At 39.5% G+C, this 19,717-nt stretch overlaps 1 protein-coding gene across 1 annotated transcript; it reads right to left on the bottom strand.

Annotated features, from left to right (window-relative positions):
* Positions 1 to 14,467: 14,467 nt before the first annotated feature.
* Positions 14,468 to 17,100, bottom strand: LOC130138446 (uncharacterized). The gene is made up of 2 exons (XM_056312622.1): positions 16,900 to 17,100; positions 14,468 to 16,678 (listed from the first exon to the last, which is right to left on the bottom strand). Exons 1-2 carry the CDS (start codon positions 16,957 to 16,959, stop codon positions 14,468 to 14,470), a joined length of 2,271 nt encoding a protein of 756 aa, XP_056168597.1. The 5' UTR covers positions 16,960 to 17,100.
* Between the last annotated feature and the right edge of the window lie 2,617 nt (positions 17,101 to 19,717).

Below are 19,717 nucleotides of genomic sequence, written 5' to 3' on the forward strand. Positions count from 1 at the left end.
CACTCTCGACGTCAAATTGCTTTCGATATTTTAGCTAGAGTCCACAAAGTCGTTCACTTGACAATTACATAAGATAAAGTTGTCCAACCATGAACACCCTTGGAAAATTTGATAAATTGTATAAATGTACACAGACGTAACTAACTATTCATGAATCTTTCAACTGAAGAAACTCAAATTTAGTGCTTATTAACAAGGCACGCAAAAAAAGAGGCACGAGTTGCCTGTATTTGGGTTTTTTCATCTTTCAGAAAATCACACCTCTTCTTGTAAAAATTATATGTGTAATCAACCAAACCGATCAAAGCAGACACTTAAATCACTAAAAAAATCATCGAGCATAGTGACATGATCACTTGCATACGTCTAAATCAAGTCAAAGCCTCATGTTTCATGATGATCAATGAGGCCAACCAAAAATATCAACAAAAAAAAATCCAAAAACTCGCAACTTCAACAACCGGAAGATTACGCATCCGAACTCCGAAGTGCGAAAGGCAACAAAAAAACCCCCGTCAAACCCACATTCACTATCAAAGGTCAAAGAAAACTTAAAAAAAAAAAAAGAAAGCAAATGAAACCAAAAAAAAGGGTACCACCTTGTCGGGCTCGTTGCCCTTTTGGAAATGCTCGGTCCAAGACTACAATGGTGTGGCAACTGATCACCTGTCCCTTCTCCGACGCCGTTCTTGTGCCCTCTTTGCTCATAGAAAAGCTCAACACAAGCCTCGCAAGAGTGAAATCTTGCTGATTCAAAGATTATTTAATGTACGCTTGCCTTGCATCTTGCGGGTTCAGTGCGTCGTCCTCTTTAAACAATGAGAGAAGGTGATCGCCAGAGTTTTGGAAACGGCCTTGCTTGCGATCGGAATTACGATTCAGCGATCGGAATTATAATTCAGCCACCCAAGATCGAAAAGTGGGGAAGTTTTCAGAATGGGAAGGACCACGGAGATTATCATGCAACGACGGGAATGATCTCTAGCTTTGGCTTTGCTTGTTTAGTAGGATAAGGCTCGATCAGTTATTGTTGCACGAAAGCTGCACAGAATTTGCATGGAAGCTGCAGAAAAGCTGCACTGAATCTGCATAGAAGTTGCACAGAAACGAATAGAAAACAGATAGAGTTCGGAGTACCATAATTGTTAATCAAATAGTACTATCACAATATCGAGATTGCATATTCAAATTGATGGACACAGGGGATTCGTGTTGATATCACTAATAGGTTTTCAGAAATTACCATCCATTTCTCAAAATTTATTCATCATGATCGTAAAGTTCTCTGAAAATCACTCCATGCTGTGGACATAAGAGTATTAACATAACATCTAGCCTTATAGTATATTACTGCGGATTTCAGCTTGTTCCAAAGCCTCCTTCAAAGACAAATTGTGAACTCGCTTGATTAAGCCAACGCAGTAGCCACATGCTTGGCGATGGTCTGCTGAAGATCGTCTTTCTTTGCTCCGACCACCTTGTCCATAATCTTCCCCCTTTTATGAAAATGAAGGTTAGCAACATCTCCAAAGCCCCCCATTCTTGAGCGGCTGCAAAGACGCGATAATCAGTCTGCAATTTATTTGCACAAGGGAGGATGAGGGGATTGGGAAACAATCTTAGTTTCGTATGAGTCTTAAACCTTTTCATTTCTTACCAATTGAGTCCATCCAGCCAATTTTTGCTGGAAAGTATTGACGTGGACACCGGCCGGCCTACGTGACGTTGACGTGGACAATTTAATAATATTTTTCAATTTTTTATTTTTTCTTATCTATTCTTTTTCTTTTTTCTTTTTTTTTTGCCTCCCCTTCTTTCTCCTCCCGCTGGTCACTGAGTGTTAGCAACAAGCTAGAGGGGGGAGGGCTAGCAAGGTGGACCTTACCCAGCCATGGCAAGGCTCAACCTTGCCTTGCCAGCCATTGGTGAGGGCGAGCCTTGCCCAATCTGGTGAGATTGAGCCTCGCCCAGCAATGGTAAGGTCGAGCCTCGCCCAACCATAGCGATGCTCGCCCTCGCGAGCAACAGCCAAGCTCGCCCTCGCCGTTGCTCGTGAGGGCAAGGCTCGACCTCGCCAGTGGCCGGCAGGGGCAAAGCTCGCCTAAGGTCGACGAGGTCCACCAACCCTCCCCTTCGGCCAGTTGCCGATGCTCGACGACCGGCTAGAGGAGGAAGAAGGGGAAGAAAAAAAAAAGAAAAGGAGAAAAAGGAAAAACAATATAAAAGAAAAATAAAAATAAAAAATTCAAAAAATATTAAAAATTGTCCATATTAGTGCCACGTAGGCCGGCTGGTATCCATGTCAGCAATTTCCGGCCAAAAATTAGCCGAATAAACTCAGTTGATAAGAAATGAAAAGGTTTATGATTCAATTGGCCAAATTGAAAGGTTTAGGATTGAATTAGCAAAAATGCAATAGGTTCATGACTTTTTGGACAATTTTCCCTCTTCTATGGTGTTGAGCAAATTGATGTATTAATTTCCAAGTTGAACTTAGAAAAATTTTATCATTAAAATATTTTCTACACAGTCACATGTTTAGGAACTTTTATTTATGTTGTACATATCGCCATCAAACTCTTTCTTATCAGTTTAGCTACCTATATACATACATATATATGAAATGGGATGATCAAATGAAACAAAAAAAAAATTCCTCTTCGAGGATTTTTCACAACAAAACCACAATTACATTCCTAATGTGAAGATGAAATCTAAGTAAATCAAAGCTTCACATAGGATAAGAATTTTTTTGAATTCCATTGAAATTTCTTTCATTTTGAACTGACAAAACTTAATATCATTCATGTAATTCTTAGAAAATATCTAGATGCCTCACAGTGCATTTCTAGATACTTCTATGACGTCTTACAAGTTATATGCAGAAGTATTTTCCAATAGTAAGGAAAAAACACAAATTCTTTGATATAGTAAATAAAGAGACTTGATATATTTTTATCCTAATAAAATTTGAAATAAAGAAATCACCAGGAAAGTGAACTTTCAGATAGGAGGGACGAGAAAAAAATAAATCGTTATAAGCCATGATGAAGAAAAGACTAGCTTTTATTTTCTAAATAAATAAGTTTAAATTAGACGAAAAACCATAAAAGGCAAGAAACTAAGTAAAACCATTAATTTTCTATGAGAGCATGAATTTGGTCTACTTGCTATTTACCTTACTTCCGGCACTTTTTCATGAATTAACTTATAAGTAAGGCTCAGTTTTTTTCGCAAAAAACAACTTTCAGGAAAATGTTTTTGGGATTTTCCAGAGTTTGGCGCAAAGAAAACAAACCGTCAAGGAAAACGTTTTCCATCAACGGAAAAGAGGTCTTCTAAAATAGGGGAAAATGATGTCCGCTTCCACTGACTCTCATCATATCTCACTCGTAGCCTTAGCCCTAGCTCATTTTCTGTTGCCACACGCCTCCCCTTTCCTCCTCTTTGCCTTCTTGCTCATCTCCCTCTTTGCCGCCTCGCGGAGCTCCCTCTCCTTCTCTGCTAGGTGCGCTCGCCACTAAAGCCGATCGACGTCGGACGACCTTAGGGAAAGCACGATCTCCTCGAGCTTCTACGGCAAGGCGGACTCGACCTCAACCAGCTTCGACTAGGCATTGTCAACAGCCTCGTGGTCGGGGCGGTTGCCGAGGGTCTGGAGCACGAATCAGGTCCGGGCGACGTTGATGACAGCATTGGCCATGGAGGCAAAGAGCTTGGGTTGGGCAAGGTGGGGCATCTGCTCGGTGATCTGGGGCGGACACGGCGACGAGGAGGAGGGGTTGAGCGGCGGCGGCGGAGGAGGCTGCTAGATGTCAATGGTAGAGAAGGGATCGGAAGGGGCCGGGAGGGGTGAAGCGAGGGCCGATAGAGGGGAGGTGGGCCATGATATAGGAGAGAACCGGGGGGGTCTTCAAGTTCAGGTCCATCATCGAAAAATAGTCATTTTCCTGAAAAATGATTTTTTGAAAAATATATTCCAAAAAGGTCAAATTTTCTGCCAAACAAATGGAGCATAAATATAATCGCAGAAAATAGAGGGAGCTGATGTTACCAAGGACTAGTTACCTACATGGGTCGTCGACCAAGCTTTACCGGCTATGGTACCAAGTTCATCACCATATAAGGATTCTATTCCTTTTCCTTTTTTTCTGTGGCTGCACGACTATAATATCTTGTCAAAACCCATTACCGATAAAAGAATAGGGGACATGACATCAAATTTTCTTAGAAGAGATACTACAAAGTACAAACAACATCCCTCCACTTTTATTCGATGGGCTAGGAAGATCAAATATGGTCATTTTGGTGTCTTCTGCAGGTCTATTTTCAAAATAAACGTACTTAGTAATGTCTAACTAGTTAAACGAATTACTGTTACTTAGCCACTTCTCACAACTAGAAATAGAAAAAGGTCCTTGAAATCGTGCATCTAAATTATCGAAATCGATAGAAGTAATGTTGTGGTTTCCATTGCAAAAATACCAGCTTATGCCCGCTTGTATTGAACTTTGGACCATGCAAAAGATGAGAAAAGGTATTTTGAGAAACCAGCTCCGAATTAATCCGAAGATCTTCACTCATCCTCACTCTAATAATTGGAGTAGGTTTAACCAAATCTTCGAGGTCTCTTTTCTACATCCAAAACTACCTATATAGTAAAGACTAATCCTAATTTCATTGTAGTTTTTGAGGTAATTGCGCGAACTGAACCTATTTGCCATGGTAATTATAGCTTGTGCACGCGGAGGTGTCATTGCTGATAAGTGGGTGCATGCACATTGAACCACGTGCATCATTAGAACTAGTGGATCCCATCAAATTTAACGATTCCAAGGATACATTATTCATATGGATAATCATATATTAGATATAAGTTGGTTGTCTGAAGAATCTTGATGAACGCCTTATCATAAGTTATTCAACGTTATTTTGCCTTTTTTAATCAACGTATTCCTCTCATATGAAGGAGAGTTGTTAGAGCCAATTTACTTGTTCTAATTAGATTATTATTACTGAGGGATTTTCTTTTAGATTTCACAATAGTAGTTTGTTGATACCTAAATTTCGGCGACCCGTTTAGGTATCTATTGCATAGAAAAATTAAGGATCGATTCCGGTCTCTATAAAAATAGTAGTTAAATTGCATATAGATATAAGGCACACTCACATTAATAGTTAAGCCCATATACTTGCATATTAATTGAACCGGCGGCAAATGGATTTGATTAGATAAATCGAACATTCTGAGCCTAATAATAGGACTAGTGCAGGTGAAGTTTTGAGCTTAATTACTTTGTTTTGGCCCGTGAAGTAGAATCAATTGAGTCAAGCCCATGACCAAAATTGACATGTTTTGCAAGCGAAGATCTTCGGCCACAAAGCAATATCTTGTACATATATTTTCGGCCAAATAGAAGAACAGGAGGGAAGGAAATTAGATATATTTGGTTATATTCTCTTCTAGAGGACAGGGCACTTCCCAAATGGATTGGAGCCAGATATTGCGAGCGTATCTGCGGTAGGGTATTTTTTGGTGATAAATTTGACTACTCTGGGGCGTTTCCCAGATTTCAAGGCAATATCATATTCACTTACATTAAATGAGCAATAAAAGATTGCAGGCAAGTGGAGGATAAAAGGGGTGTGCACGAAGAGATAGGGGTGAGCATGGTTTTAAAATAAAACCTAGAATCTGATAATTTGGCCGGTGGGAACCTGCAGGTTCCAAGGTATGCAGGGTATATTCCAGGTTCTAAAAATTGGAGAACATATTTCAACGGGTAGGTTCCAAGTTTTAGGTAAGTGGAACCTGAAACCTAAAACATGAAACATAAACAAGTTTTTTATGTTTTTTTCTTGATTTATGTTTTCGCGTGAACCTGCGGTGTTTCATGGCGTTACATGATGAGTGTTTAATCTGAAATCATTAGTATGAGTTTTCATTTTATGACTTGTTAATATTTCATATTCTTTGTATATTTAAATATAAGTTGCGGTCAGTGAATCATAACAGCAAGTGGGTAGGCTCATTGCAGGTTTCATTAAAGGTGATGATTTACTATAATTGTTCAATTAATAATACAAATGAAACCTAGGTAAATCCTAAAACTTGTGATAGAGTAGGTTATATGTTCCAAAATATGAGAAACCTATTATAGTTGTTAGGTTCCAAGAGGAACCTATACAGAATATGAAACCGCTCACCTCTAGTATCGATTCACGCAATGACTACTCATTTTAATTGTATTTATTTGAACCATAATGCCGGGAAAATTAGTATTTTGTATTCGCTTTGGTAAATGACAAGCTTGATCAGTATTGTTGCATTCATTTTCATGCTGTCCAATTAAAAATGAAATAAAAAAAAGAGCCCATTAGACCTTGAAACCTACCTTGAAACTTGTGATAGGGCAGGTTCCAGGTTCCAAAAACTGAGGAACCTGTAACCAACGGTAAGCTCCAAATTCCAAGTGGAATCTGTTAGAAACCTGAAACCGCTCACCCTACAAAGAGGGGAGGAAGAGTAACATAGAAATTTTAAAAGTGCACACAATAGGAGATATATATAGTCTCGAATCTTTCTTCAATAACCCTCGTCCCCTCACATATAAAAAGCGGTTTCACAGACAGAAGGTGGGGGCTCTTTCTTCTCTCTTCTGGTCGATAGCGTTATGCACACTGGTATACACGGCAGAGAGAGAATTGAGAGCACGGGAAAGTAGGAAGAAAATACGAAGAGCAATCCGCGAGTCCATCTATCGGTCATGCCGTTCATCACCATTCACAGAGCTCTTGCCTTTGTGGTTCTCGTCTCCGTCCATCCTCAAATTCCATTCACAGAGCTCTGTGTCCTGGCAAGAACCCGGCGTCCATATTAGGTAAACGACTCTAAACCGGTTTGATTTCAATATTTTGTTGCCTAAAAAAGGTTTATTGATACTAATGTGTTATCTTGGCATTATCCTATTAGGAATTTATTGCATATGAAATCAAATCTATTTACTAATTTGACCCGTGAGACGACCGGTCATTTTTTTTTAATTATGTTTGATTTTATCTTCGAGTCAAGTAGATGCTCACTTTCAAGATTGCGATATCCATTAATTTGAGGTTCGAGACGACAGATTATTTTTTTCGGATATTGTAATCTTTGGTTTGAATTTTGTTGGATATGTTGAGTGATCTTTGCTATGTTTAAAGTTCTCAATTAGACAGAATTTCTAATTTCGAAACTACTTAAAGGATTATTTGCATGCCTCACTACATCTTTTCTTTAATAGTTTTCATTAAAAGAAAAACTCAAAAAAATTAATTATAATTTCATAGCTAGATAAAAGATTATAGGTAGCTTAGAATTAGCTAGATTTCCATAGTCATAATTTAAAGCCAAGTTTAGATAGTTTTGAGTGAAAAGCCAAAAAAAAAATCAATAATTTTGAATTTAGTAGTAAGTTATTTCGTCATTGCAATTTAATGCTTTTGCTTATTGAGTGTTATCCTTGCTGTTTATGCACCCTCATGAACAAGTTAATAGGATCAATTCAAACTGCTTGCAAAACATATTTTTGAAATAAAAGAGAAAATGTGGGCATTAAAATAATCTAATGTAACCAAGTCTCCAAATCTACAATCTCTTATTTGTAGAAGTGAAGTAATTTTCCCACTATTTTGCTTGGGTTTCTAATCGACCCACCTTGATATTGATTAGTGGCAACTCTTAAATAAAAATAATATGCATGTTTAAACACTTGAACATTAAGTCGCGAATTGGTATGGATTTGAGAGAGCCCGAACTAAGTTTAGGCTTAGTAATCCATTACTTGAACCTTATGTGGAGCACCTCGAGGTAAAGTCGCGACATATTTGAAGCATTTATTCCCTACAATATGCAAAAAGTAGTATAATATGGATTAGCATATACTAGAGATTAGTTGAGTGTTTGAATAATCTTGATGAACGCTTTATTATAAATTATTTAACTTTATTTTTCCTTTTTAATAATAGACTCATCTTAATCCTCCCATTTTGAGGAGAGTAGCCAAATTACTTGCTCTACTTAGACCACTATGAGGGATTTTCTTTTAGTTCTCATAATAATAGTGGAAGCATTTACTGTCTATAATATGCGAATGGTCGTGCTTTTTCCACTCCCACCATAACTAAAACACTTCATATCACAGTGTTTTGACAATATTAACCTTTGTAGGTCTCACTTTTTCTAAGCATCTTCTTTTTGTTTGGTGGTGGTGTCCGGTTTGTTTTCTTCTTCGTCTTTTCTCGAGAGTCCCATTTTCCTCCTTTTTTAACTTATCTCCGTTCCCTCTTAATTCTGACCAAGGTTAGTATATTTCAAAAATAAAAGAAGGCTCCCTTTTTGGTCTACTCTGTCACTTCGTCTAGGTCACGCACTCATTAGCTTTTAAATCGGCAAAAGTACACCACAAGTGCTATAACTTGTGTACGGCGATCACTTTGGTGCCATAACTTTTTTTCGGATCACTTTGGTGCCAAGTCGGAGGAAAAGAGATCACTTTGGTGCCAATTTGGCCGGAAATCCGACGTGGCATTTTTTATTCATTTTTTACGCCGACGTGGCTCGCCGGAGGCTGAGTCAGCGTGTACAGTCAGCATTTTTTATTTAAATAAATTTTTTTAGTATGTACAGTCAGCATTTTTAATTTTTTAATATTTTTTTCTTTTTTTTTCTTTCCTTTTTCTTTTCTTTTCTTTTTTTTCTTTTCTCCCCTCGCCGGCCGGCCACCGGCGAAGCTCGGGAAGGGCTGGGCGAGGGCGGCCTTGCCCATGGCCGGCGAGGGGCGGCCGACCCTCGCCGGCAACAGCGAGGCCGGCCCTCGCCGGCCCAGCGAGGCCGCCCTCGCCGGCATCGGGCGAGGGAAGCCCTCGCCGGTGTCGGGCGAGGGTCGCCCACGCCCGTCGGGCGAGGGCGACCTCGCCCGCCAGGCGAGCGGCTCCTCGCCCGACGCCGGCGTCGGGCGACCCTCGCGCCGGCGTCGGGCGACCCTCGCCGGCGTCGGGCGAGGAAGCCCTCGCTCGGGCGGGCGAGGGTCGCCCTCGCTCGAGTCGGGCGTGGCGACCCTCGCCCGATGCCGGCGAGGGTCGCCCTCGCTAGGCCGGCGAGGGTCGCCCTAACCGGATCGCGCGCCGAGGGTCGCCCTCGCCGGATCCGGCGAGGGTCGGCCGCCCCTCGCCGGCCATGGGCAAGGCCGCCCTTGCCCAGCCCTTCCCGGGCTTCGCCGGTGGCTGGCCGGCCACCGGCAACCGGCCGGCGAGGGGAGAAAAGAAAAAAAATGAAAAGAAAAGAAATAGGAAAGAAAAAAAAAAGGAAAAAAATATTTAAAATTAAAAATGCTGACTGTACACGCTAAAAAAAATTATTTAAAATAAAAAATGCTGACTGTACACGCTGACTCAGCCTCCGGCGAGCCACGTCGGCGTAAAAAATGAATAAAAAATGCCACGTCGGATTTCCGGCCAAATTGACACCAAAGTGATCTCTTTTCCTCCGACTTGGCACCAAAGTGATCCAAAAAAAAGTTATGGCACCAAAGTGATCGCCGTACACAAGTTATGGCACTTGTGGTGTACTTTTACCCTTTAAAATCTTTAACCGGAGTTTGATACCCAGTAACACAATAGACCTAAGTGCTCTCGCATTGAACTTCTTATTGGCGATCAGAACACGGGGATCAGAACAATTAACTGGCTCAGACTTTGAGGGCCGTCTTATCACATAAGGGCTCAGACTTGAGGGTCGAGTTTGCAATCACCTCTTCAGCCCTCTCAATCGCCGGTGATGGTGGCTCGACGACCAAGATCGGCGCGGAAGTAGGAGACACTGCGGGGGTGAGGATGGGCAAATGCTCGTCGGCCTTGAGGATGGGATTGTCGTTCTTGAATGTGGCATTTTTGGTTTGTATAAACAACTTAGTGAGAGCAAGGGCAGATTTGAGCCATGGATCTGGAGGCTACTAGGTGATAGCAATTGGCGATGACTGTGACGATTAGGACCAATAAGATGAAGACAGAGAAACAGACATTATTGATGAGCTTGATGAGGATTTGGGTGAGGGCTTCAGCTCCTGGATTAGAATCTTTAATGGGGTTTTTCTTGTCTTCGTGATCGATTAATCGAAGAGTTTGATGCGAAATGGACAATGAATAACACAAAGAGCGAAAGGGAGGGAATGGGGATGAAAAGTGAAGAGATATAAATGAGTTCTTTACTTCCACTTATAAGCTTTGAGTTGAAGAAATATAGGTGGAAGAGGACTAGTTGGGTGAGGAGGAGATTTTTGCAAATTTGGGCTTCAACTTCGTGAGTTGCTTGTGTCAGTGACGGACAATTTTTTTTTTTTTTTGCCAGTGACGGATGTTCGGGTGTCAAAAACTTGTCTATTATTTGCACGAGAGGGGTGTTTTAGAAAGAGAGAGAACAGAGAGAATAAATGAGAAGAAGAAAAGTGGCACAGTAAAAAAAGAGAGAAGAAAAGCAACTTATAAAAGGTGAGACCCATAAATGTTAATTTAGCCAAAATATTGTGATAGGGAGTATGTTAGTCATAGTGGGAGCGGAAAAAGCTAAAGGTTGTGCCTGTGACAACATTTACATTATTTACATCTTACTTTATTATTAGGGAAAATTGTCAAAAAAGTCCTAAATCTATTGCATTTTTGCCAATTCAGTCCTAAACCTTTTCACTTCTTGCCAAGTCAGTCCTAAACATTTTTTCTTCTTGTCAATTGAGTCCATTTAGCCAGCCAGCGCTGACGTGGCCGCTAGTCGTTCAGCAAACACTAACATGGTAATTTTTAAAAAATTTTCTAATTTTTTAATATTTTTTTTTTATTTTTTTCTGCCTTTTCCCTCTGGCCGGTCCAACGACCGGTCAGAATGAAAAGGCAAAAATATATATTTATATATTAAAAAAATTGAAAAAAATATTTAAAAATTGCCACGTCAGCGCCGACCGGCCAAATGGACTCAATTGGCAAGAAGTGAAAAGGTTTAGGACTGAATTAGTAAGAAGTGAAAATGTTTATGACTGAATTGACAAAAATGCAATAGGTTTAGGACTTTTTTGACAATTTTCCCTTATTATTAGGAAGATAAGAAGCATGTTCGACTCCCTTACCCACCTTGTGAAAGAGAGCCTACATTTTAATAAGGATTTTTATGTATATCAAATGGGCTGATCAAATGAGACAAAAAAAAAATCTTCTTTAAGGATTTTTCACAACAAAATCACAATTACATTCCCAATGTGAAGATGAAATCGAAGCAAATCAAAGCTTTGCATAAGATAAGAATTTTTTTAAATGCTTGTGAAATTTCATTCATTTCGAATTGACAAAAGTTAATATCATTCATGTAATGTTTACGTGAAAATATCCGAACGTCTCACAATGCACTTCTAGATACTTCTATAACGTCTTACAAATTCTATAACGTCTCACAATAATAAGGAAAAAACACAAATTCTCTGACATAATAAATAAAGATACTTGATATTCTCTATACTAATAAAATTAAGAATAAAAATTTCACCAGGATGGTGAGCTTCGAGATAGGAGGGACGAGAATAGATAAATCATGAAAAGCAATGATGAAGAAAAGACCTGGGAAGCACATACACTCTCCGGGGGCCTCCGTGTCGGTGTTGGACACCCACACACGTCCAACACTCTCTGACACGTGGTCAACAAGTGTCAGATATCCAACACGTAGTCAACACTCTAGACACTCCAGCGACATGCGAGTCCAGCATCCCAATATGCCATTCCGACACTCAAGGGTCAATTTTAAACATTTTCATTAAATTAGGAGTCAAAATGTAAATTCAATCTAGGCTCTTTTTTTTATTATTTATTTATTTGTGGATTTGAATCATATTAATTTGATTGAAATAATCATAAAAATGATAATTTATCATATATAAATATACAATTAATATACACTGTGTCCCAACGTGTAGGAATTCTTTTTTGAGAAATGACGTATCGGCATGTCGTGTCGTGTCGTGTCGCTGTCGTGTGTCGACGTCAGTGTTACTTAGGAAAAGACTAGATAATAAGTTTAAATTAGACGAAAAACCATAAATGGAAAGAAACTATAATTAAGTTAAGGAAAACCATTAAGGCCGATTTCGTCTATCTAGCAAAAAAGGGAAGAAAAAAAAGAGTGGATTATCATATACAAGGTGGAAATAGCTGTACCCTAAGCTACAAATCATATAAAATTCATTTTAAGAAAAGAATCATCATAGTTTTCCTATAATAAGGAGAGTCAATAAAACTCGGATTTTTCTTGCTTGATTTCGATATTGAGGGGTTTTCTTGTGTATATCTCAATAACGGTGATATAGCTAATAAACATATATGCACGTCAAAATGGGTACTACATATATAGAGCGGTGGTGTGGCTGTGATATAACATAGTTCTTGTATCTACTCTGTTAGCATGTCGACTTCAGAAAAACATCCTTACCCCACCTTGTTGGAACCCTGGCTGCGTCTCTGAGGTACCGTGCTGCCTTCCAGGTACGTCCCTGTCGACCCTTTCGAACTCTTTGCGCACATATGATTTGGGATTCGATCATGGATGGTAAGGCATGCCCACAACACACAGTGGTTTCGTCTGACATTATACATGTGGGATTTGCAGCGACGCCAAAGTTCACGTGGCCAGAGCTGAGGGGAGTGGAAGCGCAGACAGCGAAGGCGACGATCGAGAAGGAGAATCCGGTGGTGACGGGCGTGTTAAAACGTCCGGGAGACGCTCCCTTCGGGGACATTTGCTGCAACCGTGTGGTCATTCATGTCGACAATGGCGGCATTGTCAAGAGTATTCCTATGGTTGGTTGATGGGGAAGCAACTGCTATACTGCCCCGAGTGTATGACTCAAATAGCTCATGATATCCACAATAATGAATAAAACAATCGTTTTCGGGTGCCTTCTTCTCCAGATATGTCTTCTGTGTGCACTGTGCATATGTGTTTTATTTTTATTATTTGAGTGTGAGTTTTACTTCAAGAGCCGATCGATATGTCTCGTTCTTTCGTGTAGGATTCTATCCCATCGGAGAGCTTAGATCAAGTTACTAAAGCGCGTAAATTTTATATGCACGTTCCACGATATTTCAATGCACCAGGTCTAAGTTTCCAACAAGCATCGCATCTGATAAAATTGAGCAATTGACGAGCGAACATATTCAGACCTTATAGAATTACACGGACAATTCATTAAAGGTACAACTTGTTTTTTTTTTTTTTTGGTAAGGTAAGAAAAAAGGTACAACTTGTTGATTCTAAATAAATGCATTTTAAGAGCCAGCTTGAATTATTTGCTTCAAAAAAGTTTAAGATATTAGAAAATAATGCCAATGAAGATTCATAAAGATGTGGAGGGTACCAAGAAAATCATATAGTTCTTATGAATCAACATTTGCTCTAAATATAATCATATGTCCCTTTCATGCCTAGGACTTCAATTGGAATCAACGCGCGTGCGTTTTGGACCACCTTCAAGAGCATGAATCTGTATGCCATGGTAATTACAGCTGAATGCGCTGAGGTGTCATTGCTGGTAATTGGGTGCCTGCACCATTGATTCACGTGCATCATTAGAACTGGTAAGTTCCATCAAATTTAACGATTCCGAGGATACACTATACATATGGATAATCATATATTAGAAATTAGTTGGATGTCCGAAGAATCTTGATGAATACCTTATCATAAGCTATTCAATGTTATTTTGCCTGTTTTAATCAATGTAATCCTTTCATATCAAGGAGACCCGTTAGTGCCGATTTACTTGCTCTAATTAGATTATTATGAATGTGGGATTTTCTTTTAGATCTCACAATAGGAGTTGAATCTTTTATTGCCTATGATATGCGAAAAGGGGTAGAATATGGATTAGCATATATTGGAGATTAGTTGGGCGTTTGAAGAATCTCGATGAACGCTTTATCATAAATTATTTACCCTAATTTGTCCATTTTTATAATAGAATCATCTTAATTCTCCCATTTGATGAAGAGCTATTGCAGCCAAATTACTTGCTCTACTTAGGCGACTGTGAGGGATTTTCTTTTAGTCCTCATAATAATAGTCAAAGCATTTATTGCCTATAATATGCAAAAATTGGTAAAGAAAGGTTGTGCCTGTGGCAACATTTATAAAATTCACATCTTACTTTATTACAAGAAGATCAGAAGTATTTCCGAACACCCTTACCCACCTTGTGAATGAGAGCCTACGTTTTAATAAGAAGATTGATCTTAGACATTTGAGGATAATTTCATGCATGAGGTCTAATTTTACAACAAATTCCATGCATCTGATAAAATTAAATAAATTTAGAAAAAGTAACGAAAATGAGAGCTTATCAATTTACATGAAGTTTTGTAGAAGGCACAACTTGTTAATTCTGATTAGTGGTTAATACATTTTAAGTGCTTTCATCCGTGGCCTTTTACCAGGCAGCTTTAGCTTCACTCGTCCTCTATTCGCCAGCTTCATCCCGCCATGATGTCTCAACTTTGGCCACCAACGGGATTTCTTCTTCTTGTGGACTCTTATACCGTTACCTCTCGATGCCTTTGAATTCTTAGTGTGTTGTAGATGCCTCAGAAACCCTTCTACGAGAGCATGAAAACGACCAACTTGGTGTTTACCCGACTTAGTCGCTTTATTTGCATCTCTGTCATTACTCCCATGGAACATGTCCCGCATTTGCTTCCACATGGAAGTCGTGGGGCGTCTTTGCAATTTGTTATCCCGGTCATCCGACGATCCTTGATGGTGGTGGTGATGGTGGTAGTGATGGTGGTGGAATATGAAGCCCAATTTGTTCTTCATCCTTCTCAGCCGACCAACTCCCTTCTTGTGATTAGTTGGACGGCTAGATATGGAACCTCTCCAGCGGTCCACTGTATATGAAGGATCCATCTTACCATTGCGGGTTGGGACAGAGTACGAAGAGCTGCTCTCTTCCGATGTCCTTTCGGATCCAGTAGAGAAGTCAGTATCTGCATAGGCCTCACTGTTGCTGCAACTTGTGCTAGTTTCATCGCTGGTCCTGCTGATGTATGAGCTTCTAGAGCTCGAACTGCAACGATCTGATTCTCGCTGAGGAGAGACCATCTTATTCCTTGTTCTTACACGAGTCTTCTTTGGCATCATTTGCGCTTGTCTATGCGTAGGCGCCTCTTTTTTACTGGAGAACTGGTCCATAAGTGTTGGTTTGAGATTAACATGAAGAGGCATGTGGCTTTTGCTTCTGAACTTGTTGCTAGAATTGATGGACGCAATGGAGCCCAATGACTTGGGAGGGATGACTAGTCTCGATTTTGCCAACTTCACCGCTGAGTTTTCTCTAGCCATTTGCTTCTGACTAACAGGCAATGGAGGCTTCTTCGGCACATTAGCAAAACTTGGCGGAACCATTAAACCGTGAACCATATTATTTTTCACACTAATCACGTGATTGTTATGATTAAGTGATTGGCTCATAGTCTCCAGTTTCTCCACCATAGCCTTCACATTTTGTGGCGGGACCAGAGTCTCTTCCTGTTTCAAATTGTCATACTTCCCGGATTTTTTCCCACGAAATTCATTGCGCAAGCTTGTTTGGCTCAATAAGTCCTTACAACTTTCTGCAGTCAAGTTCCAACTCTGATTCTGACCAGCGTCCTGCAGCAAAACTCCCGTCTGATGACTGGTAAAATTTGAGGCTCCATGCTTGCCTTTCTCACTTGGTAACTGGCGTGCCTGGCTTAAGTTCTCTTGGCTATGTGCATTCTGACTCCACTCCTGAAGCGGCAACCCATTTTTCACATATGCACCATGCTCCAGCATATGTCCTGTAAATTTCTGCGCGTTTGGCTCTGTCATAGGACGAATTGCACCAACTGCCTTACCAGTTCCACTGTGTGATGTTACTTTCGTGATCAACTCCTCGTTTTGAGAATAAAGCTGCAGAACATAGATGCGGGCTTCAATTTGTTTGATGGCATCAGTTAAGTCTTTTGTGAAACCACTGGCTCCATCAGATTGCTTGACAATCTCACGAGTTAATTTGTTTCTGTTCCTGCCTCCTCTAGGTTTTCTATGTTCAAAAGACACAGAATTTGTAGAGACGGTTACAGGAGCAGCAATCCTTGCTTTTTCTTCAAGGTCGAGGACTCTTTTGTGGCTTTGTGACTCTTGTTTACTTGTAAAAGACCCATCTCCATAGTCCTTAAAACTGCTTCTTGCTTTCCCCTTGGCACCTCGAAAATCAATTCTTTCTTGACCATCGGCCATTCGTGCTATGCTGTGGGCCGATACCTCTGGCTCTTTACCGGATATCTGTTGCTTCGTAATGTTTCTTCGACAAACCCGGCACTGCTTCCTCTGGCTTCCCTGATTGCTCAACAAGATGCTCAATTTTGATGGCTCAGGAACCAATTTGTTAGGAGTGTGCTTAGCAGGCATGCACTCATCCTTCTTTCGGGTAGTGTCATGTAAAATAGGATCTCTCAAGACGTCGATGACATCAGATGATGTCCGTGTTCGATTAGGTAGAACGAGAGACTCTGATGTAGATGTAAAATGCGACGGCTGAGGGGAACTGGAACTTTCACGGGTATTGGACTGAGCTGATACAATCTGTGCACAAGCACATCACACGGTAAGACTTGACGGACAATATTGGTACAAGATCTAACTGAAAGTCAAATCCTAAGTTGAAGCTACGCTTGAAACTTTGAACTTTTCAAATGATGAATTGTTAATTCTATTCACTGGCTATAAACATCTAATCTTACCAGTCCACTTGAACAAACTACATAAGGAAAGAAAAAGATACAGAAAATAATTATTTGACCAACCTGTCTGAAGATCCTAAAAATTTCTTCTGTAGCGTAATCCAGAAGATCTTTCAATAGCATCTGTTCTCTCTGATCCAACTGTAAAGCATGCAAAGTATTACATATATGAAATCACTGGTTGGTAAGTGCAAGCATCAAGCTTTCCGTGTCTTGAACTTGCAGACGCAAGGACTGCCGGCTTGGAAATGTTGTGTTGCAGGTCCCTAATACTAAATTATCATCAGATTTATCCTTCTCCTCATAATTGAGAATGATATTTGAAGATGGGGAAACTATAGAAAAAGGAAACGAAGGCAAAAATTATCTCCAAAAGGGAGAAACTATTCTATCTTTTTTTTAAACTGTCAATAAGAGATCGACAATACTGATCGAGTAAAACATATCTTTTCTTAGACAAGACAAGCCGAAGATCTCTCGAATATTGCTTATTGGAAAAAATTGTAGTCCCACAAAGTTTGAACTGCACAAACTGATGTAATAAGTCAAGAAGCTTCCCAGGAGCATCCTCTTTCTTTGAAGAGAGTAGCAAAAATTCTGCATGATATATAACGAGTAGCTTACATATATAGCATCTCCGCCGAGCGGCCCATCTGTACTTCGTTGGAGAAGCTCGTATAACTTTCTCAAGGCATATAGATCGGACTTCAGATCTTCAAATTCCATATTTATAGCCAAGACTCCTATCAACCGTTATGTACGGTTAGTCTGAAAGTGTCCAATTAAAGAGCAAACTCCTAAACCAATACTCAACGAAGCAAAAGAACATGGTAGGATAAAACTTGTGTGCAGAACAAATCAGGTAACATGATCTTCATCACGACATTGTTCTCCATGCAAACCAAACATAAAAGATGGAACTCTAGATAAATCATACTTTAGTGGTAGACGTGAGGTCACAGAACGGTAGAGGCTAATCAGAACCATTTCTTTTATTCCTCGTATCTAAATCGAGCCATGCATCCGTGGACATGTTATCTAATGGATGCAAAGATGGAATACGTAGGTTCATAGAAACAACACACCACTTGCCATCTAGAACACATTCATTTAGAGACACCCAATGATCGCAACGCCGGTTGAATTTCCATAAATTATTTCCGAAACTAAAATCTGCCTGCCCACAATAACAAGGAGATCAACAAATGGCTTCCTATGGAGAATGTGTAAGCTACTAATTTTCACCATCACTAATAACAGAAGAGCCCATCATTGCCTGGACGAATCAAATAAGAAACTGCCCGTGTCAATGTACCAAGACCCAAAAGGATCGATTTCCTCCATGTCCTTGTCTCCATTAATTAATGAAGTACTCATTCTTTTTTGTCTTCAAGATAGTAGTGCAATCATCATCTAATTTCGACGAACAAAACTAAACATTTGAGGACATGAAGTTCATTAATGGTCTCTGGAAGTAACGACATGAACATGAACATGAACATGAACATCAGTAAAAAGCATGCAAATGCTCCGGAATCGCCATATCTGCAACGTTCAAAACCAAAAAAAGAAGAAGAAGAAGAAGAAGAAGAAGAAACCAAAGTTCCGAGATCGCTTACCCAACGAAAAAGACCCAGTTTCTCAAAGTTTCTCTTCTTCCTCCGTGCGTTGCTCTCGCTTCGTCGCTTCGTTGCTTCGTTTCTTCGTTTCTTCGTTTCTTCTCCAAATGGTTTTAATTTCAACGGTCAAAGGGTGGTAAAATCTGCTTGATTACGGCGATCTCAACCACAGTACGATCCGCTGCATGGGCTTTCTGGTGGTGGTGACTTTTCGCGAACAAGCCAAAACTCCAAACGGGGGGCTTTTGTGGTTTATGAATCATTGTCATAATACATTTGCTTATAAAATCCTACATATTGCAATTTGCCAAAACAAAATCATTTAAAGCGTTTCAATTGGGAAGTTACCGATTACCTCTAGAAATTATTAAATCGAAGTAATTGTAAATTTACTTCCAATCTTGAAAAGTTGTTAAAATACATAATAATATTAAGAGTCATTGATCAGAGAAAACATATTTTTAAATAGAAAAATGACTGAATAAAGTAATATATATACACACACCTGCAATATAATGAAAATTGCTCTTTTAAATGAAAACTACCAACCTCGAGTAAAAAAATACTAACTTCAAATTTTTAAAATTACATTTACGACAAAATGTAACCAAAGATATGATATAATTAGGAAAAATGACACAAATAATTCATTTACTTTGTCCCTATATGTAATATCATTCTTAAAATTGTAATTCGTTCAATATAATCCTTAAACTAATGATAAATGTTCAATCTAGTCTTTAAACTTTCACTTTGTTCAATTTAGCCCCTCAACTTTCCATAAAAAAAAAAGTCAAAAGCTTTCATAATTACACTATTGCATGAATTTTAGAATATCTTTTCATTCCAATTCATTTTCTAAAGGATTAATATCACGAAACACCCCAAACTAGTACACCTGTGATAAATTTACCCCAAACTAATTTTTTGACCACCAAAAACTCCAAATTGGTACACCTGAAATAAATTTACCACAAACTAATTTTTTGACCACCAAAAACCCCAAACTGGTATACCTTGAACAAATTTACCCTCCGTTAGTTTTCGTTAAATTTTTTCGTCAAATTGCTGAGTTGGATGACACGTGACACTTGAAGGCTATATCAGTTTGGGGTTTTGTCCTCCATTTGTCACAGTTGTACTAATTTTGTGGTATTAATCCAATTTAACGGAAAAATCCCAAACTGGTACATCTATAACAAATTTACCCCACACTAATTCTTTTAACACCAAAAATTATAAACCGATACCCCCGTGACAAA

The sequence above is a fragment of the Syzygium oleosum genome, unplaced genomic scaffold (assembly GCF_021117445.2).
Source record: "Syzygium oleosum isolate NSW1041296 unplaced genomic scaffold, Sole_v2.1 Sole_v2.06, whole genome shotgun sequence".
NCBI classification, from domain to species: domain Eukaryota; kingdom Viridiplantae; phylum Streptophyta; class Magnoliopsida; order Myrtales; family Myrtaceae; genus Syzygium; species Syzygium oleosum.

Coding starts and splice junctions, on each gene's coding strand:
- LOC130138446 (XM_056312622.1), bottom strand. CDS start 16,959: ATGCTATTGAAAGATCTTCTGGATTACGCTACAGAAGAAATTTTTAGG. Junction 16,679..16,899: donor TTTTTAGGATCTTCAGACAG/GTTGGTCAAATA, acceptor GCTTGTGCACAG/ATTGTATCAGCTCAGTCCAA.